Source organism: Bos indicus, chromosome 23, assembly GCF_029378745.1.
Source record: "Bos indicus isolate NIAB-ARS_2022 breed Sahiwal x Tharparkar chromosome 23, NIAB-ARS_B.indTharparkar_mat_pri_1.0, whole genome shotgun sequence".
In the NCBI taxonomy this organism is placed as follows: Eukaryota; Metazoa; Chordata; class Mammalia; order Artiodactyla; family Bovidae; genus Bos; species Bos indicus.
In genome coordinates this window covers 4,067,882-4,094,372 of record NC_091782.1, presented here as the reverse complement: position 1 = coordinate 4,094,372, position 26,491 = coordinate 4,067,882, and the positions used below count along the sequence as shown (strand labels likewise).

At 41.2% G+C, this 26,491-nt stretch overlaps 1 protein-coding gene across 1 annotated transcript in view; it reads left to right on the top strand.

Annotated features, from left to right (window-relative positions):
- PRIM2 (DNA primase subunit 2) overlaps positions 1 to 20,126 on the top strand; it is a 333,998-nt gene extending 313,872 nt beyond the window's left edge. The window contains exons 13-14 of the mRNA XM_070777724.1: positions 12,591 to 12,659; positions 19,505 to 20,126. Of these exons, the coding sequence (XP_070633825.1) occupies positions 12,591 to 12,659; positions 19,505 to 19,726 (291 nt within the window). The 3' untranslated portion in view covers positions 19,727 to 20,126. The remainder of the gene's footprint in view (positions 1 to 12,590; positions 12,660 to 19,504) is intronic.
- Positions 20,127 to 26,491: the final 6,365 nt, after the last annotated feature.

The window sequence follows — 26,491 nt, the reverse complement described above, 5'->3', positions numbered from 1 at the left end:
TACTCTTGCCTAGAAAACTCCATGGATGGAGGAGCCTGGTGGGCTATAGTCCACGGGGTCGCAAAGAGTCGGACACAACTGAGCGACTTCACCCCCAAGACAGCTGATGTCAAGTCTTTGTCAGATGAATCCAATGCCTGTGCTTCCAGGGGGACAGTTTGTATTCATTTCTCCTGTGAATGGACCCTGCCTACTTGTTTCTTTCCAAACTTTATAATAATTTCTAGAAAACTGGACATTTGAAATATTCCAGGTTGCTAACTCGGAAAGCCTGACTGTCTGTGCATGCTTGATCTGGGCTCTCCAGTTGCAGGCACAGCTGCATGCAGTGACGGTTCAGCGCTTGACGTGTGGATGATCCACAATGAGAGGTGCTGAGGGCAGTGGTGAGTTCAGGGACCAGCTCTCCTGGGAAAAGAAAAAGACCTTGACTTGTGTCACTTGCTGATTTTTGTTGTGTGAATACTCCTACTGGACACATTATCAACGTGATGTTCAAACCCTTACTTGGGAAGAGATGTGCACAGCTCCCACACACAAGCCAGTGTTGTCCACTCCAGCACACTGCCTGCCATAAGGGGAGAATGCATGCCAGGTTGCAAAGAATTAATATGAAAAGCAAGTGTAAAATATCTTAGTAATTATATTTTTATATTGATTACATATTGAAATGATCATAAACAATACTTATTTAAATAAGATGTATTATTTAAATTGATTTCACATTTCTTTTTACCTTTTTACTTGTAATTTTAGAAAATTTAAAATTGCAAATGTTACTCATTGTGTTCCCATTGCTGAGTATTTCTCTAAATGGTTAGTTGAGACTGTTAAGTATTACAGTGATTTGGTCCTATTTCTATATTCATATTTTAATATTTGCTTCTAACATACAGTCGTGCTTAACCTATTAGAGCCAATATTTACTTTTATGTGTTGACCTATAAATGAGTGAAAATAAGGCTACTCATTTTTCAAGTTTTGATGAATGATTCATCATTTACAAGTATATTTCTGTACTAGTATAGTCCATGGGGTTGCAAAGAGTCAAACACAACTGAACAACTTTCACTTTCCTTTCAGTACTAGTGTTGTTTAAACTGTCTTTTTATTTTTCACTTTGTTTTTTTTTTTTTTTTAAGAGAAGGAGAAAATGTGACTTAGAAATTTTACTCAACATAACCATTAATAATTATTTTAAAGGCAAATCTAATTGGTGCTTCTGGGGAAATTAATAATGATATTAAAACCTTGAAATATGTAAAAATGTATGTTGTTTATAGTTTTTGAAAGGTTGATTAACCTCTCTTTTTCACAGTCCAAAAATTCTCAAGAAGTTAGTGACCATATTAAATCTAAAACTGTTAAATGCCTTTTAATGAAGAAATCTTTCAAAATAGTTTAAAGACTTAAAAGTAACACTATGTCAAGATTTTATGGCAAATATAAATCTCAATGACTCCTTATTCGGTGTTCATATGCTGCTGGCTGCTGCTGCTGCTGCTAAGTCGCTTCAGTCGTGTCCGACTCTGTGCGACCCCATAGATGGCAGCCCACCAGGCTCCCCCGTCCCTGGGATTCTCTAGGCAAGAATACTGGAGTGGGTTGCCATTTCCTTCTCCAATGCATGAAAGTAAAAAGTGAAAGTGAAGTTGCTTAGTTGTGTCTGATTCTTTGAGACCCTACCAGGCTCCTCTGTCCATGGGATTTTCCAGGCAAGAGTACTGGAGCGGGGTGCCATTGCCTTCTCCTTCGGTGTTCACATAAATCTGACCTAAAACTCCTGTGGTCTCCTTAGGTGAGGAGCACAGTGGAATATGGTATCCATCTGTTCATTGCTTTATGAATGGCAACTGCTCTCAAGAACACCTTCCCTGTCTGTTCCATTTCCATGAACATCTCTTCTGATTTATAAGAATTGCTGCACTTAGTTTTGCTTTTCTTGGTGATATAGTTGAAAATGTGTACATTGTTCTTGATAAATCTTAGAATAGCATTAAGAAAAGATGGGAAGTTGAACTTTAGAATTGGTGTTAGGAGGATATGGTTCCATTTTTGGCTTTATAATAAAAACCTCTGAACATTTAACTTAATATTTGTGTATATCTTTCCTTTTCATTAGGCTGAAGAAGAATGGTCATTTGAAGATTATTTGATATTGTTCAAGGTGATTCAAAGGAAAATCACTTTGAAAGTCAAATAACATATGCCATTTGTTAACCAAGGCTATTAAAGTTTGCTTTCAGTAAAATTGAACTAAAATGGAAAACAAAGTCTTTATTAAAAACACATTCAATTCTGTTTACTGTTATGTATCTTTCTGTCATTATTATTTATTCATGTGGAATTTCTGGTATCTGTAGAGGAATTTCATTCAGTCACGTATGGTCACTGTCTCTTATGATACTTATAATAAAATCCACCTGCCTTCCTGTGGACAAAATACTGTTCTCCCAACTTAGTTCTGTTTCATGATCCGTTTTGTAGACTATTCTCCCAGAGGATTCCTCCTGCCCTCCCTTTTTTTTTGAAAAGCAAACTTAAACTATACAGAAATTAAGTAATTTTTTTTCCATAAGAAGTGTTTCAGATTCTTAGTCTGCTTGCTGTTTAGCCATTTCAGACTGCCTGGTAGTGCTGACCATCAATTTGCAATGTAGTTCTTATTAGACAAAGTTTCTTTTTCAAATGTATGTGTGCATGTATGTGTACGTATGTGTGTGTGTGTATAAAATATGTATGCGCACACTCAGTCATGTCTGACTCTTTGAGACCCCAAGATCTGCAGCCTGCCAGGCTCCTCTATCCATAGGATTTTCCAGGCAGGGATACTGGAGCAGGTTGCCATTTCCTTCTCCAGGCTGTCTTCCTGGCCCAGGGACCAAATTCTTGCCTCTTGAACCTCCTGAACTGGCAGGCAGATTCTGTACCAGCTGGGCCATTGAGGAAGGCCATATTATATATATATGTATATATATATATATATATATATATATATATATAAATAAATAAAGTATATATATATTTATTTATTTTTCTTTTAATCCTCCAGTGCTTGGAAAAACTTTATTTAAATGACAGATGTTTGGTTTCTTCTAATTTGGTTTGTTTTCAGTAGAGTATCTGATACATCTCTTTTTATAAAATCTTTGAAAATAACTGTTGTCAGGGATAAATCCTTTTCATCATTTCCATAAAGATCACATAGGACACAGTGATTCTGAAGTGGCTGGCTTTTACACTAGGCAAAAAAAAACAAACCGGGATAGCCACAAGGCAGGTGTAACTAGAGAGTAAAGAGTAGGATTGCGATTTTTCACACTTCTCTGCCCCTCTCCGCAGACCTGACAGGAGTCTTGCCTGCCCTTCCCTCCTGTGCTCTCCTCAGTCTTCTCTTTCTCTCCCTCCTTGATTCCAAGTTCACTTGGTTGTTTATGTTTCCCTAAAGTTTAAATCCTTTAACCCAAATGTTAGACATATCTTTAATAATTCAAAACCTTTATCCAAATACAGTAAAAGACAGTGGGACATTTTCTTTTTTTGGGGGGGACACTTTCAATATTTGGGTTTTCATATTGTGGATGAAAGTATAATAAGGAAATGATGTAATATGATTATTAAACAGCATAATCCATCTTTCAGAAAGCCTCTTATATTTAGAATTTAGCTGACTTGCAGGACATTTCAGGATTTATGAGGGATGGCATAGTACAATTCTCTAGCTGGAGAGGGTCACCGTTTTGGATTCGATTCTACCAGGCATTACAAGGGCCTAAATTGCTGTAAGCATTCTTTTTTTAACATGTTTGCATATATATGAGAAGAGCAGATTTAGAGAGCTGGTAATTAAGTAAAATAACCAGAACAGTGTCTGATATGGATGGAGCAGGAGTCCCTATTACTCCTCACCTTGAGCCCATCCCTTGTCCCTGAAAAGGCAAGCAAGCAAGCAAGCAGAACAGCTTGCAGTGCATCCAAGTCTGGTTCACTGCGGTGGGGTCTGTGTGCAGGATGTTCACTGGGGGTGTTCTCGGGTCAGCACCTGATAGGGAGGGAGCAGAAGGGGAGTGGTCTCTCCCCTCTGAGGGGGATGGCCCTGTGACTGGTCCCTGATGGGGCATGACCTTCATGTGCCACATCGGCAGTCAGAGTCGGGCTGCTGTCAGATCTCCCGAGCTGCTGGGACAGCACGGCCTTCAGTATCAGTGGCCTCTAAGCCTGAAGACCTGCATGCCCGTCCTGAGGGGATGGTGCGGCCTCAGTTATCTGCCTTCAGGGAGAGCTAGTAGGACACCAGATCTTCAAGCTAAAAATTGGGGCAACATCCACGGCTGGTCCCAGGGCTCTCAAGGATGTCCCCTGCTCTCATTATGTCTCCCCATTGTCCACAGTCCGTGTCCCCCCAGAAGTCCTTCATATTGAGGTCAGATCATCTTTCTAGTATGTTTGAGAGTCTGCCCATTCCCAAGAGCCTTGCTTGGAGCGTCTGTGCCTCCTTTGCATGTTGTCCTGTGTCTGGGTTGCTCTGATGCTTTATACTTTATCTTCGACACTGTGGTTCATTGTTACCACCTGGTTCCATCCTCTGCAAATGCTCATATTGAGCCGCCCCCGCCTTGTAGCATCCTCTGCTCCTGTCAGGTCAGTGCCTGTTCTGGACTGCTTGTTCCCTTGTTTGTCCTTCCCTCCAAATTGACTCTGTGCCCTTACTCTCCCCAGGGGCATAAGTGGTATCTTTCATCTCTATAAATCCGACGCTGGACTCCCTTCCAGGGGCCTAGTGAATGTAGACCACATGGGTGGAGACAGTGACTGACTTGGTTCACAGTCTGAAAGCTTGTCTGAGAGGTATGGGCTGAGGCTGCTGTGTGCACAGACCAGGATAACTATACACAGCAATGGCAGATTTCTGCATTTGGATTTCAGTTAATTTGATGGTGCGTTGTCACTCTCTTCTCCAGAGTGTCCTCAGATATGACTAGAGAAACCTCTCAAGCCCTTTTAAAGCCTGTGGAAGAACTGAATTAAGTTAGCAATTTTCTCTGTGGTGCTATACCAAAAAATAAAGAGAGAATTGGAAATCAAGTGTCTAATTGCAGAGGTTCTGGTAAAAGTACTCTAAGACAGATTCAAACAGAAGGAAGTTTCTTTGGGGAGGAAAGACATTTATTTTATGGCTCAATAAACATTTTCTGAGCACCATCCATGTTGCTTTGTTTTCCATATGTTCAAATCTGGAAACAGAAAGATGATTAAGAAACTGTGTTAGAGCTTTTAGTCTGGTGGCATTAAAGGGCATAATTAACTATAATGAAGTTTGAGAAGTTCTTTTAAAAATTATCCTAAATGCTAGTTGAAGAGCCAGAGGGAGAAGACCTGCTGAGGAGGGTGGGGGTAACACCAAGGAGTGCTTCCCGCAGGAAGTGATGTTTGCACTGAGTGAGGAGGTAGGGGTAGGAGTACCCTGGAGGGAGGTCAGGCTGGTCAGGCCACAGGGGCAGCGTCCATCCAGCATCAGCAAGTATGATAGGATATGTCTGCATTCCAGTCACCTTCCAGATCCTGGGAATATAGCAGTGAGCTAATAACATGGCCTCTACCTTCTCGGAGGAGATGCTCAAGTGGAAACAGGTGGTAGAGAAATCCAGTGTGGTGAGACAAGGCTCTGCTGGGAGGCGGTGAGCATGGTCAAATAAAGTCCTAGTGTATTCTGGGCAGCCTGGTCCTGTGAGAGCTGTGAACACAGGTTCTAGGAACAGACTAGTTGAGAAGCACTACCCTGGTAAACCTTGCCCTGAAGAAACTAGGGAATTCTGGACTAGACCATATCAAATGGCGCATTAGACCAAAAACACCCTCTGAGAAATCACTGGAATTTTGTGAGCTGAAATTGCAAAGCACATCCCATGGGAGAAGCTGGGCTGGAGGTGAGGCCCCAGGACGGGCGGGCAGGAGGGTCCCGGGGGAGGCTGTGTCCTGACGGTCACTGCCGTGCAGGAGCCAGCAATGCCAGGGTTAGGCCTGGACTGCAGGGAAGCTTACTCTGGGGTTGGATCAGCAGCAGTCTTGAGTGAGGATGGAGGAACCAAGAAGTTTTGCCATAAAAAGGGGATGACGAGGGCCTGAACAATGGGGAGGAAAAGATGGGTCTTAAGGACCTTTGGAGGTAGAAATAATTCAATTGGCTAACTATTATAGACAATGAAGAGTGAGTTAGAAGGATTCATGGCACATGGTGTTTTAACACATTGCAGCACATTTTCAGGAGTGGGAAGCCTGCTCCTGACCTGCCGGCAGGTGAAGGTCATGGCAGGGTCATCATGTATCTGGGAGAAACAGGAGCCAGATAAATGAGCTCAAAAGTGTTCCGGACTCTGCATCATGACTGTTTCTCTTACCTTCAAAATAAAGTTAGAAAAGGAGTTGGAAAATATTAGCAAATATCTCCTTGAAAGGTTGACTTTTAAAGAAAGAAACACACTTGTTATCACTTTTAAATAAAACAGAACATGACCTTGAGTTAGAGATAGTTGAGTTGCGTGTCTCTCCCCGCCCTGCCCCCTTGCACAAAGCCCAGGACGGGCAGGTCGCTGCATCCTGCCGCCAGAGAAGCCTCTGGAACTTGTGGCAGGTGCCAAAATGAAGGTGTAGAGGAAGTGTCAGGGAGCTGAAGTTATAAAATGTCATTGAAATTCCTCCTTCACATATGTGTACGTGTGTGTGCAAGTGTACTTCGGGTCACATGTCTGCCAGTAGGCTGTGGAGGAACACAAGCCAGATGAGAAAACTGCCACCTTACTTCTCTCTGCCCTTCTCTGCAAGGTTATCTTGGTTATCAGCTGTCTTATTGGCATTCAAGACCAAACAGTAATTTGCCTTGATGATAAAATAGTCGATGAAGTGTAATACTGTTACCAAACTTAGTAAGTACCAACATGGTGAATGTCTTATAAAAACGGCAAACTGCATTGTTTAAAAAAAAAAAAAAAAGGAAAAATCATCTAATATTCTTCTTGATGGACTTTAGTCCGCTGATAAGTAGTTTAAGATACATAGAAAAAAAGTTAAAGAACATAAGTTACCAAAATATAGTAGTAAGATACTGCTTTTCCTTTTAATTTTTCTTAACCTTCTGACTACTGATGAAGTAGACTAGAATGATTGTTGTGCTTTACATTTTGTACTCTAGCCTGGAAATATTGACATTAAAAACCAAACTCAAATTGGCATTTGAGCAATATTCTTAGACCTTCATTGGAATTTTTCTTTAAATAACAAGCTTTTGTTTTCAAATAAGCCTTTATTTAATACGATTCTTCAGACTGTATTTTTCTAAAGCAGAATTAAGAAACTTCTAGCGTAGACATCAGAATTGGCACTTGATTTGGTTTCCTTCTTAAAGGACTATTTGGTACCGATGCTGGTTCATGAGGAAGCTGTGGTGCATTGTCTCTTCCCGAAGGACCGGGGAGCAGGGAAACTCACGCCCCTGCTGGGTGAGCGCAGTTGCGGGCAGGCCATGCAGAGCAGCTGTGGGCTCTGTCCTGTGGACCCATTGCTTGGGCCTTTCACACTCTGCTCCCACCTGCCTCCCTCACCTTCCTGTTTATGTTGTCTTGTCTCCTTACATTCCCTCCTTCCTCCGGTAGAGCTTCTCACCCTATGAGTGTGTGTCTCTCTCTCTGGTTCTTTCAAACCCCCACTCTGGCCAGCCCTGCCTCTGAGCCCAGCCTTGGTGAGCTGGCCCTTCAGGAGCTCAATGAGACAAACACTGTCCAGAAAGTGCTACTGCCTGACTACTTCCTCATTCTGGCTTTTCTACAAAAATATTTTTTCTTTAAAAAATTTTAATATCATATTGAAAGGTTGTTGTTGAATCACGCAAAGACGCCCAGATTCTCAGCCTCTGGAGGAGACGAATTCAGTCCGGGGCCAGAGACGAGGCTTGATCGCTCGGAGCTTTTGTGTAATAAAGTTTTATTAAAATATAAAGGAGAGAAAGCTTCTGACATAGGCATCAGAAGGGGCAGAAAGAGTACCCTCTTGCTAGTCTTCAGCTGGATGTTAATATAGTCACTAGCAGTCTGTTAATAAAAGAAAGGAATGTCTTAAAACTCAGAATGGCACCAGGCCCCTCACCCATAAGATGCATTTTGGGATAATCTTGGCACCAAATGGTTCATACTGGGCCATAAAATGATTAACTTGAATCTTGAAGAAGGGCAGATCACCATACAATTAGTTTCATTTACATAGATTAGGGGAACAATATCTGAATATAACATACTGGTTTGTCAAGTAGGTTCTGAGCCAAGAGGCAGAACCGACTTGAAGACAGAGTTTGGGGTAAATGCATAGTACATTAGCATAGCTTAAAACAATCATTTCCATAAGAAAAAGGCAATGGTTATCTCTAGGTTTGAGAATAATTAACTTCAGGTGAAACCAGGTGTCATTATGGCAACACAGTATTTGAAGAGAAACCTCCTTTTAAATTTGTATAGAGAAGGAAAAAATATCTCTAGTTTGTTTCCTCCTGCCTCTTAAGAGAGAGAAAAATGTCTGACACTTGAAGGCTATTTCCTGTTTGGAGACCCCTGGCCTTCTTGCCTGTTACCCTCTCAATATGCAGCACATGATAACACAAAAAATATGTAAGCAAGCACATTATGAACTAACTTTCTGTGTACCCCCTCTCCCACCAAGTATATTTTAAAAAAACATGGTTAGGTACGTTCAACATTGACACTATAAAATATTACCATGTCCAGTATTTCTTCTTTCTTGAGAAAATATAAAAGAAAATTTCAGCTTCAAGGAAAAGCACAGCACTTCTGGTTGAAGTTAACATCTCTTCGAGCTCATGGTGGCCTGGCTGTAAGTCAGGCACATCTGTCCACAGCCCAGGGGCTCAGACTCTTCTGTTAAAACTTAGCACTTTAGAAAAGGTCACTTGAATTACGACTACATGAAACATTTAAACTCTGAATGAGACCAGCTCTTCCTAAAGACTCTGTGTTTCAGGAATATATAAAACCATATAGTGCTGTGGTGGAGCATTTTCACATGGAGCAGCTGTCCCCCTACCCCCCACCAACAATAGTCAGCATCTGTTGCAGAGCCCCCCTCCCTCCCACCCCCGTCTGTCCCCTGGACTCGTGCCGTGAGCTCACCCTCTCTACCTGCCCCCGGCACAGCAGGCAGGCTGTCCTGGGAAAAGTGCATGTTTGTGTCACACCTGTGCTCTGAGCGACGCTCCCGTTCCCCGCGGGAGAACCAAACTTCACTCAGTGCCCAGTTCAGTTCACTTCAGTCCTCCCGGAGCTTGCTTAAACTCATGTCCATCGAGTCGGTGATGCCATCCAACCATCTCATCCTCTGCCTTCCCTTTCTCCTGCCTTCAGTCCTTCCCCATCAGTGCCAGGACCCTTGCATTTCTTTTCATGTATCTCTTTAATGTAGATCATAATGGGAAACTAAAGTATATGTTTTTGTTTGGTTTTTTTTTTTTTGAATAGTAATGATCCAGCCTGACCTTTACTGTGCTGTGTCAAGTCCATTCTCTACATCTGCATATCTATTCCTACCCTGCAGCTAGGTTCATCAGTACCATTTTTCTGAATTCCACATATGTGTTAATATACAGTATTTGTTTTTCTGACTTACTTGAAGGAGAGGATGGGATGAATTGAGAGAGTAGCATTGACACATACACACAATTGTGTGTAAAATAGTTCAGTGGAAATTTGCTGTATCATGCAGGAAGCTCATGATGACCTAGAGGGGTGGGATTGGAGGTTCAAGAGGTAGGGGATATATGTATACATGGAACTGATAAATTAGAGCTGATTCATGATTCATGAATAATTCATGTGTATGGCAGAATTATCAGCACATTATTATAAACCGATTATGCTCCGACTAAAATCTTTTTTAAATAAAAAATAAATTGCCAAAAAATAGAATAGTAATGTTTCACATTTTCTATCTTAATTTAAAACACGTAGGTTTTTTAAGGAAAAACTGTCTCAATGAAAATAAGATCATTCAGCTGTAAGATTTTTCAATTTATAATTCTTTCCACAGTTAAATGGCCTTGAGTAGACAGGCACCCCTAGGGCTTCCCAGGGTGCTAGTGGTAAAGAACCCACCTGCTAATGCAGGTTCAATCCCTGGGCTGGGCAGATCCCCTGGAGCAGGAAATGGCAACTTGCTCCAGTATTTCTTGCCTGGGAAATCCCATGGACAGAGGAGCTTGGCAGGCTACAGTCCATGGGACCCACAAACAGCCAGACATGACTGAGCACAGACAGACTCCCCTGTTCTGGGAAGGGCTGTTTCTTCATAATCCCTACCAGTAACCCCCAGTCACCTCAGGGCACCTTTCTCTCAGCTTTCCCTGCTGGCTCACTGACCGTCTCCCAGGCTGGTCAGTTGTTACCTGTCTTCTTCCTGGGACACAGTTCAGCCAGTGAAAAGCACTATGACCTCTTCCCCTACTGCACCTTTACAGATGTGCAGAAACCTCATTCACTCAAATGTACTGCTGCACAGTCAGCGAAGTTGTTTAAGGATAGATGGGCAAATGATTTATTTATGAATTTGCAAGAAAACTTTCAATAAAAATTCTTCATAGGAAGATGAAATAAAAGAGGAAAAGTAAATGGTTTTCATTAAGGAAGAGCCTAGTCTCTGGAGTGGAGTAGGAATTGGGGTAGAAAGAGGATTGTTGTATGATTTTTTTTTTTTAATCTAAATTCAATTTTTTAATGGAACCTAAAATTTAAAGATACATCGTCTTTCCTTGCATTTTATGGTTTCTATGTCAATTTCTCATAATAACTTTTTATATGTGTACCTTACCCAACTATGTAATTTTACTATTATGTTTCTTACATATTATAAAAGTATTGTTTTATAGTATGTTTCCCAAACATATAGATTCTATTATTACATATAATGTTACATATTTTGCAAGATATTTAAATATACTATATATATATATAAACAAGAAGTGTGTATGCATAGAATAGGATGTTAGATTCACTGTTTTGTTTTTACACAAAGGGAATTTATTCCATACCACACAGTTGAGGTTTTTGTCTGTTTCTGTGAATTTATTTTCTCCCAGGTAATTTATGGCATCATTTAAACTTAAGTTTATATTTAAAGTCCTTGCTTCTCCAAGATTGTAATTTGCAGACATTAACACCTTGGTATCACTGATGTTTGCCAGTTCTCAACTGCAAGTTCATCTCCGCACAGTTGACTTATCCATGTGTAAAAACATTGGCAAATATGAGCTCAGAATGTTTGAATTACTTTAAAAACTTTGTGACTTTCTTCATTTTAAAGATTTACAGTCATTCATTTTAAATTGATGTGTTTTTCATTTTGCTCTAATAATTCAAGAAAAGTGGACAGGTCACATGGGTAGACAGGCAGGATCCTGGGTGCTGTGATTGGTTGGCATTTACACAGTTTTTTCATGTAGGATTTAGTAAAAGGTGACCTGAAATTTAGAAATGTAATCTGTAAGACAGTCAGAGAAAACGTTCTTTTAAGTACACCCCTGTCAGTATAATGTGCTGCTTATTCTGCACTGTAATTTTTTTTGTATCTGTCAAAAGATGTAAGCTATATTCAGTAAGGAGGACAGCAAGAATTTGAGACTTCACTTACATTTCTTTTTCTGATAGGAAGTTCATGCTTTTGAAAAAGGATAGAAATTAACATTTCTCTAGAATTATTTTTTTCCTTCATTCGAGGCTATTTCTTACTTCCAGCATTGTACTGTGTTTTATGAACAGGCCACATATATATTTTATTTGTCAGGAGAAGTGATGAATATTTACAAATTTCAGCTGGCATTGCACTCTGCTGATAAGGATGGGAGTTTACGTGGCTCTGAAGAGGTTACATGAAGTGGAATTGGGAAGCGAATTGTATTTACACAATATGGGATGATGTTCCTAATAGGTGTTCTATTTACTCTCACATTTTGCTGAGCTTTACTAGAAATAACTTCATTTCAAAAAGGACAAATCTGATTGAAGGCAAAAGCATTCCCTCTCCACAGATACTCATCCAAAGGCTTTACATTAGGTTTTCCTGATGGGCACACAGCTGTATTTTATACTATTTTTGTACAAAGTGGTAATGTGGAAAATAAAACTCTGAATAGTATACTTGATTGCTTCATGCACCAACCATTTAAGTTACTAGATTTATATTTACAATTTTGGAAGATGTGTTGCAATATGATATTCTGAGAATAACTGTCAAAATCATAATGCTGGGATTTCTTTTCATCTTGTTGTCAAGGTAAAGTTATTGAAATTCACAGTCAGGAGGTCAGAAAGATCACTTCTTATCTCTTATCATCAGTGGTTTAATGCCAACCTAAACAGCTACTGTATAATGTCAAAATTATCACAGTGCCCAGGCTGCAGGGGTACAACATACCACATGATTTAATGTATTTCCTGTCTGGAATGAAGATTATGAAAAGGCCAGCAAGCAGGAGCTACAGTGGTTTAGAAGAAAATTAATTTCTAATTTTTCTTTCTCTTTTTTCCCTTCATTTTTAGATTTTGGATTTAGTAAAAGGGACGCATTACCAGGTAGCCTGTCAGAAGTTCTTTGAGATGACACATAATGTAAGTAAATTTTTAAACTTTATAACCTTATCCTTTGTCTTCTGTTAGTGTTTGATTCAGGAGTTTTTGCTACAGCAGTAGAAACCACTCCAGCTGTTTTCAGGGGAAAGGGATTTATTACACAACATGAGGTTGCTTATAAAATTTATAGAAGGGGCAGGGAATTAAGCATGGATGCTGGAGAACCAGCAATAGTGTAACTAAGAAAAACTATATTCTGAGAAAATCTTACTTTGCTATGGCTACCACCTACCCCTCCACTTCTATGGATGAGACCAAGGGTTGGCATTTTTTCTGTAAAGGGCCAGGTCATGACAGGTCCACGTGCCCTTTGTCACAGCTGCTCCTCTCTGCTGTTGTCATGCAAAAGCAGCCTAGACATTGTGGGAAGGAGCAGGCTTGCGTCTGTCCCGGGAGAACTTTATTTATAGGAGCACATGGTGGGCTGGACTGGGCCCTCAGGCCTTAAGTCCCCAATCCTCAGAGTAGGTGTGGAATGCTGACTGCTGTTGTCCAGAAGAACCAAAGGCTTTTGCCATCTTCCTTGTAGAAAATTGAATGCTTTTACTTGTGACTGCTCCCTCATGTTACTTTAGTCTGTTTCTTAGTCTCATGTTTATCTGCTTGGCAGACCCTAGGTTATGCAGTGGACCCCCAAGCTGCAAGGGAGTCAGGGAACTGTGTTTGGTTGTTTTCTTGCCAGACTCCTGTACAAAAGGCCTGCTAGTAGGTTCTGAGAGGTGTAATGCTTAGGTCACAAACTCAGAGGTCTGCAGGGGTCAGGCAGATAACCCAGACAAGTGAAATTGCCTGAGATGAACACCACTGACAAGTCACACTGCTAGAGTTGTGAACGTTGACAAGTTTTGCGGCTGTGTGCAGGCTGACAGTGTGAGCAGGTCAACTTAGCTCACAGACCCCCGTTTGCAGTCACTGGTCCTGATCATGGCTTTCTAACATGGGACAGAAAGCCAAGAATGGACCTGGGCCATGCACCCTTGAAACATTTTTTCTCTAAGTACATATTGCACATTTTTGGAGCCTAGTGTTTATCAGGTTTCAGAAGGATCCATGATCCTCCCAAAAAAGATGCTACATGTATGGAATTCATCATCAGCTACCACGGTACTTTAAGTTTTATAATCAGTTTTATGTTTTCTGGTTTTCATGAAATCATTTTTCTTTTGTGGTTATATAATTGCAGAATTTCTTACATTAAATTTTTTAGGACAAATATATCTTATAACATCACTGATAGTAATGAAAATAATAATAATATTGAATAATATCAGCCAACACCTACAAAACCCTTCATGTATGCCAGGCCCAGCACTTAGTGCTCTGGACATATTGGTCCTTTGGTTCACACCACAGAGTAGAGTAAGCCCGATCCACATCCCCATCATGTCAGAGCTTAGAGAGTCTGAGGGATTAAGGCCCTAAAGGGTGAAGCTTGGATTTGAACAGGCTGTCAAAGCCCTCACCTGGAGCTTTTGAACCAATCCTGACTGCTGTTCTGGAGTACCTGAAACTGTGTTTGTAATAACAACTGTGGAGGCCATTAGTATTTTCCTGTCTAGATTCACAATCCAGACTTCACATTTTACTTTAAAAAATAAGCGGGCCTAGTAATTCAACACGACTCGCCTGAGGGACCACAGCTGGTTAGTGGGAGGTCTGGAAACAGAATTCTGGAGACAGAATCCTGGTCTGCTCTGGGCCGTGGGTCCAGTCCTCTTACTCTTACACCTAACTGTTGAAAATAGTGATTTTATTTGAAAACATAAAAATTTTATTTTTACAAAGTTGAAAGGACTAAATGTCAATATAGTAGTGAACAACAAATTGTCATCAGTTTTATTAAAATAGGAATCTCAACAGATGAGCCACATGTTTGGTATTTTCAGCATCAGCCTTGCACAACTCTCCCCTATAGACTGTATTCTTTAATTTGCTTGCTCAACTTGAAAATTTTAATTTAATTTAATTCTTAATTATTTGTGGACCTTTTTAAGTAAGAGGCCTTATAACTTTGACAAATTAAGGTCAACTTAGGTAACCTCTTTTTTTAAGAAGATATGAAAATTATATTTAACACTGAGTCTGTGACATTGCTAAAAAGTAAGATGTGTTTATTTCTCAGATCGGCTTTTGTAGCATCTCTCCTATTGATTATTTCTATAAGAGTATTACTACTATTGCCAGTGTTTAAAACTTGCCTTAGATTAATGAAGAGACTAAAAAGACACATGTCTAAATCCTCCCACATATAGAAAATTTACTTTAAACCACATATAAATCAATGGAATAAAAAGGCTGTTTGTATTCACTAAATGTCTCCCTATAGATTTTTTGTTGTGAATCTCTCTCTTCACTTACTATTTTTTCTAATTTAATTTAAAAACAAAGTCTATTTTTATTGTCATGTTGCTATCATTCTGCCTGCTTTTCCCAAAAAACCTGTGATTATTTTTTTGAGCCCTGTGTGATCCAACTCACTTTAATGAAAGTTTTGAAAATGAACCAGTTAGCTGATAACATTTACAGCAGTGCTGTGATGGTTCCATATGGCTTTTTTTGGTAAGACCAGCTGCCTCATTATAAGCTGTCATTGAAAACCTCTTGATTAAAACCCAAACATCCCATAGGTAAAACAGTATTGCTTCCATTCCTTCAGAATCCACATTTGCTACAGCAGATATATAAAACCTTTGTTACTGTGAAGGTCGTCGTGTGCAAAACATGCTGATTCAAAGCAGATGTTAGAGAGAGATTCACTTAGTAGATATCAAAGGCAGGCCTGCTTGAAATCTGTTTTCTTCAATATTTTTAGAGAGCAATATTTTATATTGTAGTGATTTTTTTAAAATTTTGTCATACTCTGTTTGTAAATGAAAATACTAGGCCTTTGTGTAGATTAAACTCTGGATTTTAATTGAAAATTGTTTCTTTAGAAATAGGTCTCTTTAGGTACTGAGTCATTCTGGATACTTATTTTCCAAACAGCTTAGCATAATTCCTTTTCACTGTAAGAGATCTCTATACAAATCTTACTAAAATCTATCACACATTTTCCTATAGTCTTAAATAAGATATACCAAGTACACTTAAGCTTTTAATCCTTGCTCAAGATCACTTTGGGGATCAGTCAGAACCCTGGGCCAGGAGCACCACTGTCTCTTGTGTGGGTCACTCACTGCAGCAGCTTCCTGACTCCTTCCCCAGCAGCTGCGCACTTATCTGCCCAGTTCCTTCTCCTCCACACGGCTGCCAGGTCGCTTGTAAAACAGAGAAATCTGACCATTTCAGTAATGTGCTTTTTAAAAACATTTAAAAAGCCTTCCCCATCCCTCTTAAGAGGAAACTCAAAATTTATGATGTAGCCTATAAAGGTCTCCATTCCACCTCTTTCTTCTGCTCACCTTTTGTTAGATCTTTGCTTTGGGACTTCCAAGTTCATAGGACAGAGTGAAGATGCGTCACAGGATTTCCCTCTCTCAGTACTTAACAGAAAGTAGAAAACATAATAATAGTAAAAAAATTATTAACCACAAAGAAAAATATCAACAGTAGCAACCAAACAAGAAAAAAGGCAAGGAGGGAAACATTCACAGCAAACAAAATTGTGAAAATTCTCACTTAGTATTTCCAAATATAGAATGAAGCAAACTGATTCTCACCCCCCCTTTGTTTTTTAATGAGAAGTAAAGGTAATAATGGGGCTTCGCAGGAGGCACAGGTTCTATTCCTGGGTTGGGAAGATTCCCTACAGTAGGAAATGGCAACCTGCTTCAGTATTCTTGCCTGGAGAATTCCACGGACAGAGGAGCCTGTAGGGCTATAGTTTATGGGGCTGCAGAGAGTCAGACATGACTTGAGTGCCACCACCACACAAACGAAGTAACATAACTTCTAAGCATTAAGTGAAGTGGGAGATTTTGATGTGGATAAATCTCTTACTCTATTCTTTTTACTAATTGGATTTAAAGTAAAATCTGTTTGCATTCTATTTGGTTTATGCTTCTCCCCTTCCTCCCTATAACTTCCTAGTTTTATGTTCCTGAACAGGATGAAAGATAACTTCCTTCAGCCAAAAATAAAAGTGAAAGAAAGAAAAATTTCAAAAGAAATACCCCATCTTAGAAGAAATATAGTCCAGTAAACAGAAGGAAACTCTTCATAAGTTCATCATGCTATCAGGCATCTTAATAGATGTTTGGTAAAATTAGCTTATTTAACAAAATGAGTTAAGAAAGGGCGATTGCAGACCTAAGAGAGAAAGTTGGGAAACATGACATCACACAGAACCTAGGTTACAGCCCTCATTTCAATACCCTTGGCATTATTTAGTTGGTTAATAAAAATATTAATTAAAACGGATTGCATTTCAAATGTAACCTAACATTACATTTTGGGCTTCCTTGGTGGCTCAAATGGTAAAGAATCTGCCTGCATGCAAGTGACCTGGGTTTGATCCCTGGGTCAGGAATATCCCCTGGAGAAGGGAATGGCTACCCACTAGTACTCTTGCCTGAAGAATTCCACGGACAGAGGAGCCTGGCGGGCTACAGTCCGTGGAGTCTCTAAGTGTTGGACACAGCTAAGCAACTAACACAAACAAAATATTACCTTTTAAACTTAAAACATTTGAGTGTCATTTATTTGCTAATTTTCTGATATAAAGGCAAAGTCTTTTATTTGAGTATAGTTTAGGGATGGGAATTTGATTTCATTTTTTTTCGAAAACCATACACATAATACACCACCACTGATTTCCAGTTTATGTTTCTTTAAAGTGGAAAAAGAACTTAATGATAATACAAAGCAGTATGAATGATCTTTCTCCCTGTCTTTTTGAGAATTCAGGTTGTTTTATTTTTAACTTGCCTTTCTTGAATCTTTCCAAAGCATTTAATGTAGATTTCTTAGACCCAACAACCCTTTCTTTTTATCCTCATATTTCCTTGGTTTTCCTCGTAGCAGCCCTGTGACATAACTATTATTACCCCCATTTCAGGGGAGAAGAAACTGATGCTTAATATAAAGTGAAAACTGAAAGTGAAGTCATTCAGTCGTGTCAGACTCTCTGCGACCCCATAAACTGTAGCCTACCAGGCTCCTCTGTCCTTGGGATTTTCCCGGCAAGGGTACTGGAGTGGGTTGCCATTTCCTTCTCCAGGGCATCTTCCCAACCCAGGGATTGAACCTCGGTCTCTCACATTGCAGGCAGATGCTTTACCATCTGAGCCACTAGAGAAGCCTGGTGTATAAAATATAAAGTTGACCACATTTCATTTTGTCCACGTTAAAATCTAATCATTCAGTTTACTCCACAGATATCTGTGATAGATATTTTGACAGTTTTAACAACTTGAAACAAGGTGTAGAAAATATGTAATTAATGATCACAAAAGGTGCTAGCTTGTTTTTGCATAAAGTGACCCAACTGTGCTTTTTATAATTCTTACAGACAGTTTTATCTCTAAAATAATATTTATAATGCTGTGATTGTAAGTTTGACTTTGCATAAAACCCCTTAAAACAGATTGCAGAGTAACTAAGTGACCTAAAGGCCTGAATTCTAATTCAGGCACAACTGGTTATTAGTGCCGTGACTGTGTCTAAACCATTTGGGTCTCACTTTCTTAGTCTGTGCTTGGAGGAGATTCAATTTAAAGGATTCCTTATATCTTTCCAATCTCTAGAATTCTTTATTTATAAAAGCAAAGCCTACTGGTTGAAAATGTGCTGGGAAATGAACTTACTTTTCATGAAACACTTTGTAAAATGCAAACTTTATATTGAATCTCCCAGTTTTTAATGAATTGAGTGAAAAACAATATAATAAGTTCAGAAAATGACTCCATTGTTAATAAAAATTATAGATAAAACATTCAATAAATATTTTGAAACTAAGCAGAAAAGGAGCAGATAAAAAATTTTTCTTAGTGATCTGGGTAATAACTCGTAAGTCAGTGTGTCCACTATCAATCTGCTATACACTGAATTATTATAAAATTATTGGTCCGACATGTATCAACAATGACTACAGAGAATCAGAGAACCCTGGGATTCTCAAGTAAGTTTTACCAGGAAAGATCTTCTTTCTGTTTATTGGTCTACTTTTTAAGGTTCATCCTGAACTGTAATGGTAACTTTAACCCCCTGCTAATCCATTTTAATCCACCATAAGATTGCACATATCTTTAATCACATCACTTCCCTTCTTAAGAAATGTTACTGACCACTAAAAATTTTGACCCTGCGCAGCTGGGTCTGGGTTACTGACACAGCTGTCGGATGCCTCTGCACCCTGGCCGCGGCCTCACCCAGCCTCATGTCCTGTCGCCCCTTTCTGTGCCTTGTACACCAGCCCGCCCGCACTTCCTGCTTTTCCAGGCAGCCCTCTGTCCCCTGCTCCTGGGGACCCTCTGCTTGTAGGCCCTCACCCTCATCGTCCCAGCTGTTACTCTCTCATCCTTCTAGACTCAGCTCATTAGGAAGATCCTCCTCTTTTCTTTTCTTGTTTTTTAAACAAATATTGACTGACAAGATGCCAAGCATTTTGCTCTGACGTGCCTTTGAGCGTCTGAGGTGTCAGATAGGAGGTGGGTGGGGAAGCAGGGGTCTGAGCTGGAAGTACCCCTCACTGCTCGTTACTGTCGGGGGTGGCTGGAGCTCCCTGTGAGTGAGATTGTGTGAGTGGTGGTTGAGATTTTGAAGGACAATCTGTGTTTCAGATGTTGAGTAGGTTCTGAATGAGGTCTGGATGGTTCTTCACACCCCCTTTATTTGTACTTTTGTTATGTACGTATTATTGTGACACACATATGCTTCTTGTGCAGGTGGATGATTGTGGCTTTTCTTTGAGTCATCCAAACCAGTTCTTTTTTGAGAGCCAGCGGATCCTCAGTGGAGGTAAAGACATCAAGAAGGATTCTGTCCAACCTGAAACGCCCCAACCCAGACCGAGCGTCCAGAGAAGCAAGGATTCGTCCTCCACTTTGGACTCACTCAGCTCCGCTCTGGACATGGATCTGGAGGAACTGGAGGAGTTGCTTCAGTGAATGGTTCCTGGGCAGTTGGTAGCCCATCTTCTTCACTGGCTTTTATTTCCAACTTTACAATTTTGCCTTTTTCTTTTTCGTCACCTTCTCCCTCTGCCCTACCTCCTTCATCCATCCACATGTGCATGCTTCTCGGGAAGGCAGGCTTGCAGGTAAAAACAGAGACCTCCAGTGTATTTTGCTTTGTCAAAAGAGAAGAGGAAGTATTTCTTTTGAAATATAACACTTGAATGATGTGACTTAAGTCCTATTTTAGGAGAGAAAGCAGCATTCTGGACTGGTTACTGTCGTCTAGAAACAATACAACTGAGAACAGCTTTTAGTTTAACGCTTATCACTGTAATGTTGACCCAGACCTTTTCTGGACCATCTTTGTTAATAAATATCAAAATGTATATAATTGTATGTCTGCATATAATTGTGAGACTCATATTATGCCTTTGCCTCAGGTTTTAATGTGGTATTCTGGAATATTCAACATATTGCCAAATTTTAAACTTTTTCTGCTTCCTTTTTCTCTTGAGTTGGCCATTTGAAGTTATTCTGCATTAGCAAGAGAATTTTTGCCCCTTCGAATGGGAGCAAACTCTATTGAAGTGAGTTGTGACTCAGGAATTAAGAGAAACTGAATGTGTACAGTCACTCATACTGTTATAAGGAATAGAAGGGTTTTATTATATAAAACCATAGTATTCCTTTTCCGCTGCCACTTCCACTCTCTTGGGGGGACAGCCATCACTAAGGTGAGAAGGTTCTAAGTAAAGACTGAGGTGTTTCTTCATCCCCCCCTCCAGCTTCCACAACTCACTGCTTCTGTGGTTGCTGTGAACTACCAGGTAGGTTTGGTAAATTCATTGACTTCGGTGGTGACTATGCTTGTATTTTTAGTAATGCCTGTTTCAGAGCCAGCAGGAGAGTTGGTTGTGAAATGTCATGGGTGTGCCCTGAACTACTGCCTTGCTCCCTGCCTGTCTTTGGTGAACACCGTGTGCCTGTGGGTGGTGCCCTGATCTGAGGTATTTCCTCCCTGTGGGCGCTGCTCACTCGCTAGAGCATTTACACTCATAGAGAAATGTGACCCTCACTCACCGACTCCCTTGGATGCCATTCTACACAAGTCTCTTTTCCTGAGGAAGAGGGCCCTTGCCCTTTATCCCTTTTTTAAAAGTTATTATTATTGTAGTATAGTTGATTTTCAGTGTTGTGTTAATTTCATATGTACAGCAAAGTGAGTCAATTACACACATACATATATGTGCTCTTTTTGTCCTTTATCCTCTTTAATCACATGAGACACTGCACTGTCTGTCTTAAACAGGATCAGAGCATCAGAACCTAAAAATGTCAGCTGATCAGGTTTTTATCTTAGGCTGCTGAGCAAAAATTTCTTGGAATATTTAGTGACATATAAAGGAAATTAGTCCTGAATACTCATTGGAAGGACTGATGTTGAAGCTGAAACTCCAATACTTTGGCCACCTCATGTGAAGAACTGACTCATTGGAAATGACCCTGATGCTGGGAAAGATTGAAGGCGGGAGGAGAAGGGGACAACAGAGGATGAGATGGTTGGATGGCATCACTGACTCAATGGACATGAGTTTGAGTAAGCACCAGGATTTTGTGATGGACAGGGAGGCCTGGCATGCTGCAGTCCATGGGGTCGCCAAGAGACGGACATGACTGAGCGACTGAACTGAATTAAACTGATAACTAAAGAAGATACATCTGAATCTTTGCTTGTCTTTGTGACTTATTATTACCTAGTTCAGAAAATAGTGTTATTCCATACAAATTACCTTTATAAATCTCTCCCTTCTGAAACCATCTGCTATTCCTTGTATCATGTATAGTTCTCAGCAGAACTCCGATGACTGCCAACCACTTCATCCCTAAACTGTAAATTTTTTGTTTTTTTTTAATGTTAAGGATGAGTACTGTTTTAACCCCAAAGTCAAGTTAGTGATGGAAAGCCAAGCACAGAAAAGCAGGTCTCTATTGTATTACAAGAAGGGAAATCGAGCCGCAGCCTCGTGCTGTAGCTCCAGCGAGAGCCTCAGGACAGGGCATTTCGTACCTGGCACGATTTGCAAGGCTTTCTTTCCTGCCGTGTGTTCACCTCTCCTGAAGCCTGAGCGCCCAGCACGGAGCCCTTGACAGCAAGCACCTGTGTCTGAGGGCACTGTCAGAGTTTGACTGTTTTATGTGTGTCTAGTCAAACTCCAAAATAACACTTGTTTAAATATTAGTTGTTTTCCCAGTTTCATTTCTTTGTAATAAGGCTTGGTTTCCTGTCATGTATTATACAGAAGAATATATAAATATTTTGTGAATCGTGTAGATTAGAGGATGGGGTTAGAGGTTTATATAAGAAGATAGACTTTAATGCCTTTCTGGTGCTTTATGGAGTTGGGAAAAGCAATTTATTTTTCATGCTTCACAGGTCTTGACAATTTTGATTTGTTTTCTTTGAAAGACCTGTGTGAATCAGATGATGTAGGAAGAACTCAAAAGAAAAATCAAAAGCCAGCAACCTCTTTTCAAAACAGCAGCCATTGAAGAAGAACATGAGCCTTCCAGGTCTTTTAACATCCGTCTTTTATTACCTCAAGAAGGAAAGGCTGTACAGTGATCAGAGACAAAAGAAGAGACAGGAGAAGCCGAGCCCAGGTTGGAAATTTGCAGCTGATGGGAGCACCAACGTTATTTTTGAAGATACTGTCCCATTTCTTTCATTTTATTTCTCACTCCATTCATATAGTCTAAAACCCTTGATTGCAGTGTGCATAAAAGAATACTAGGAAGGTTTAAGTAAACTTTTCATATATAGTCGCTTATAATATTATAGTCGTGAAAGTAAACAGTTACAGATTTTGAAAGGAAGGGAGCAGAACAGAGCAATGAAAAGGAAGGATCTTTAAATCATCTGGCCTTGTAAGCTGAGGGATTTCTCTCTGTAAAAGCACGGCAGTGTCCTGCTTGTTACACTTTGCTGCCTGACTGATACTCAGGGTCTTTGCAAACAAACTCTTGCAATTCTTTGCACAGAAAAAAAGAAAACTTCTGGGATTTCAGCTTGAAAGGTGAAATGAGACAACTCTAAAATTCTGGTTTAGTTAGAGTCTACTGTTTGCAGATTTAATCAAGGTCTTCCACAGACATCAGCTTGACATTAAATTTAAGTGCCCATTAAAGTGAGAGCTGACAGCCATTCTGAATGTGAGGCTCAGTCTGAGGATATCTTTACAGCTTGAAGGGAAGAAGTTTGAGAGTCTCAAACCACTGTGGTAATTAGTTATATCCATTTGGCAGAGGAGGGTGAGAGAAGGCTGGAGGAGGGGCTGTGGAAATGGGCAGGCAGAGCCCTGCTACAGGGGAGACGCGGCTTCCCCCTGATGGGGGTGGATGGGGGGGGCCTGATGTGTCTCATCTCCCTTTTATACACAGGCAGGATCACTGCATGTGAGCCGTGTGTTTTGAACAAGTGCACAGGTTTGACTGTCAGGCTCTCGAATGCACGGCACTGCCTAGGAGTGGGCTTCTGAAGACAATCTTGGCCCAGAGTTAGTGTTTCTTGTGAGAAACAAGGGTACCTCACTCACATTCAAGTATCACTTATTTACCTAGAGCATCTGCCTCCTTTTCAGTATTGAGCTTGTTTTTGACAGGTAGCTGTTGTCCTGGTCTGAGGCTTTTCACTGTAATCGGCATTCCAAGAAATTAGTGCTGTGAGTCTATGGAATCTTGTCACCTGCAGGAAATTACCTTCCCACTTCATTTGACCTTCCTGCCAAAAGTGATGCAGTTTCCTGTTACTGGATTTGCTTCTATCCCATAAGCTCCTTTTGTCCATTGCCTCGTGGCATTTTATTTTCTCCAAGAATTATGACTGTAGAACCTTATCAAAAGTTAAAGAATATGTCTGTACAGAGAGCTTCTGTATTTCCCCTGAGTCTTCCACTGCAGGTCTGTTTTTAAACATTGATGACAAGGTAGTGAATTGCTAATAAATGCAGGATGGAGTTTTCAGTTTAGCCCTGTAGTTTCTAGGTATTCTTTCCCTGTAATGGAACTATGAGGATTTTTGAGGGGTTTTGGTTTTTTGGATTTTTTTTATTAGTTAATAGTTAATTTACAATACTGCATTAGTTTCAAGTGTTACAGCTCAGTGATTCAGTTTTATATTTATGTGTGTATATATATTTTTTTATTTCAGATTCTTTTCCATTATAGATTATTACAAGAAACAGTATGTCAATAGTTCCCACCATTGTACGGTAGTAGGTACTTGTTGTTTACCTATTTTATGTATAGTGGTGTTGAATTTTTGTGCTGAAAGCATAGAGAGAAAATTAAGTCAGCAAATAATGCATTTAAGAATCTGTGGGGACTCCAATCAGGATAGTGGAGTAGAAGGATATGGAACTCACTCCCTCCCGCAAATACATCAGAAATACATCTACAGGGGTTCTCTGCTGGCTCTTTGTTAAGGAATCTGCCTGCCAATGCAGGAGATGAGGGCTTCCCTGGTAGCTCAGTTGGTAAAGAATCCGCCTGCAATGTGGGAGACCTGGGTTCCATTCCTGGGTTGGGAAGCTCCCCTGGAGGAGGGCATGGCAACCCACTCCAGTATTCTTGCCTGGAGAATCCCCATGGACAGAGGAGCCCGGCAGGGCTGCAGTCCATGAGATTGCAAAGAGTCAGACATGACTGAGTGACTAAGCATTTACATACAGTGCACGAGATGCAGGTTTGATCCCTGGTCTGGGAAGATCCCACATGCTGATGTTAAGCCTGTGAGCCACAACTATTGAGCCTGTGCTCTACAGCCAGAGAACACAGCTACTGAGCCCACATGCTACAACTACGAAAGTCCACACACCTAGAGTCTCTGCTCTGCAACAAGAGAAGTCACGTCAGTGAGAAGCCCATGTACTATAAGTAGAGTAGTACCCACTCGCTGCAACTAGAGAAAAGCCTGCACAGCAATGAAGACCCAGCACAGCCAAATAAGTAATTTTTAAAAATACATCTGCAAATGGAACAACTCTCATAGAACACCTAAACACCAGCAGAAGATCTCAAACACTTGAAAGGACAAGAAAGATCATGCAACTAGGTAGGCCAAAAGGAAATAAAAACAGGAGGAAGCAGGATGGGATCTGTGCCCCTGGGAGGGAACTGAGAAAGGAAATGTTCCTGTATCTGGGGAAGCACCTTTGCCAGTGAGGAGGTCAGTCAGGACAGAAAAGGGAGCTCCAGAGGCTCAGAGGAGAAGGCAGCAGCCAGTTTGTGGTAAGCAGACAACAGAGACCTGCATAGACAGTCCCTGCCACTGCCCTGCACACCCACCCCAACCTGAGGGGTGCATCTGCTGCTATGGGCCGGGGCTGGGTGCTGGAATTGGAGTTTAGAGGACAATCCCAGGGAAGGGACTGCAGTTGGCTGTGTGGGGACCGCCTGAAGTGGTTGCAATGTGTGGCTGCAACCAGGGGTGTAGGTGGAAGAAGCCTGGGCCACCGTAGAAACAAAGCCCCGTCCTCCATTGTCCAGCGGTGTGAGGGAAGGGGAGGGGCGGGCTGCCATAATGGCCTCTTTTCCACACACCAGCGCCCACTGCCATGGGCTCTGGGAGTGCACACCCAGCTACGGTCTCGGTGGGCTCCTGCACAAGCCACCACCTCAGGGGGCTCTAGGAACAGGTGCCAGCAGAGTGCCCCCACATGGAGGTGGGGCTGAAATCACAGAGAAGCCCCAGGGGCTGCACAACTTAGGAAACAGGACTGAAATCCCCCCAAGGCCGTGCAGGTCATGGATTCACAGCTCCACCAGCTTTGTAAATTCAGCACCTGGAGGAGGTCCAAGCAGTGGGTGCTACTGCTGCTGGGACGCGTCTGGCCTTAGCAGTGTGGGCTTTATGGGCACGTGCATGTGGGGCTTGGGTTGGGCCAGGGTCTGAGCTGCTGGTAGCTCCCACAGTGGGTCATGTGCACGAGTACTGCAGTCCTGGAACCTGACTCCGGTGGGTCTGCGCTGATGGCCCTGTGAAAACAATGCCTGAGGGACACCAGGGCTGATTGCCAACGTTCCCACAGTAGAGGCAGGACCAAGGGCAGAGCCAACAACAGTGTACTTTGTGAGCCCACACAACAGGTGACACAACAGAGCACACTCAGTGCTGAACAACTCCAGGGGAGGATTACTCAGTGGCACTCTCCCAGTGGGAACATTCCAGTCCCACCTATTTCACACCACAGCTCAAAAATAGATCTGGGAGCATCTCCTCCCACACTGGGGGAGCAGATTCTGTCCTTGATAGGGCTGTGGAAGCCAGAGAGCACAGAGGAGGCCTCAGTGAAGATCCACTGGAGGCTCTGGCCATCACACCACCAGTTACACCTCCTGTCATGGGGATAGTGGCCAGCACGCTCTGAGGATGGGGGTGGCAGACATTTGTACTGAAAACAACCCTCACACTATAAGTATTAAACCCTCACAAGTTACACAGGGATGCTCCTACATATAAATAGTATTCTAAGACTACAGTAGGTAATTGTTTCTCCTAAACTCATATAGAATAACAGAAATATAAGTAAAGTTAAGAAGCAGAGGAACCACTCCCAATGAAAAGATCAAGAGAATTCCTCGGAAAGAACAATGAAACAGATCAGTTCAGTTCAGTTGCTCAGTCATGCCCGACTCTTTGTGACCCCATGAACTGCAGCACGCCAGGCCTCCCTGTCCATCACTAGCTCCCAGAGTCCA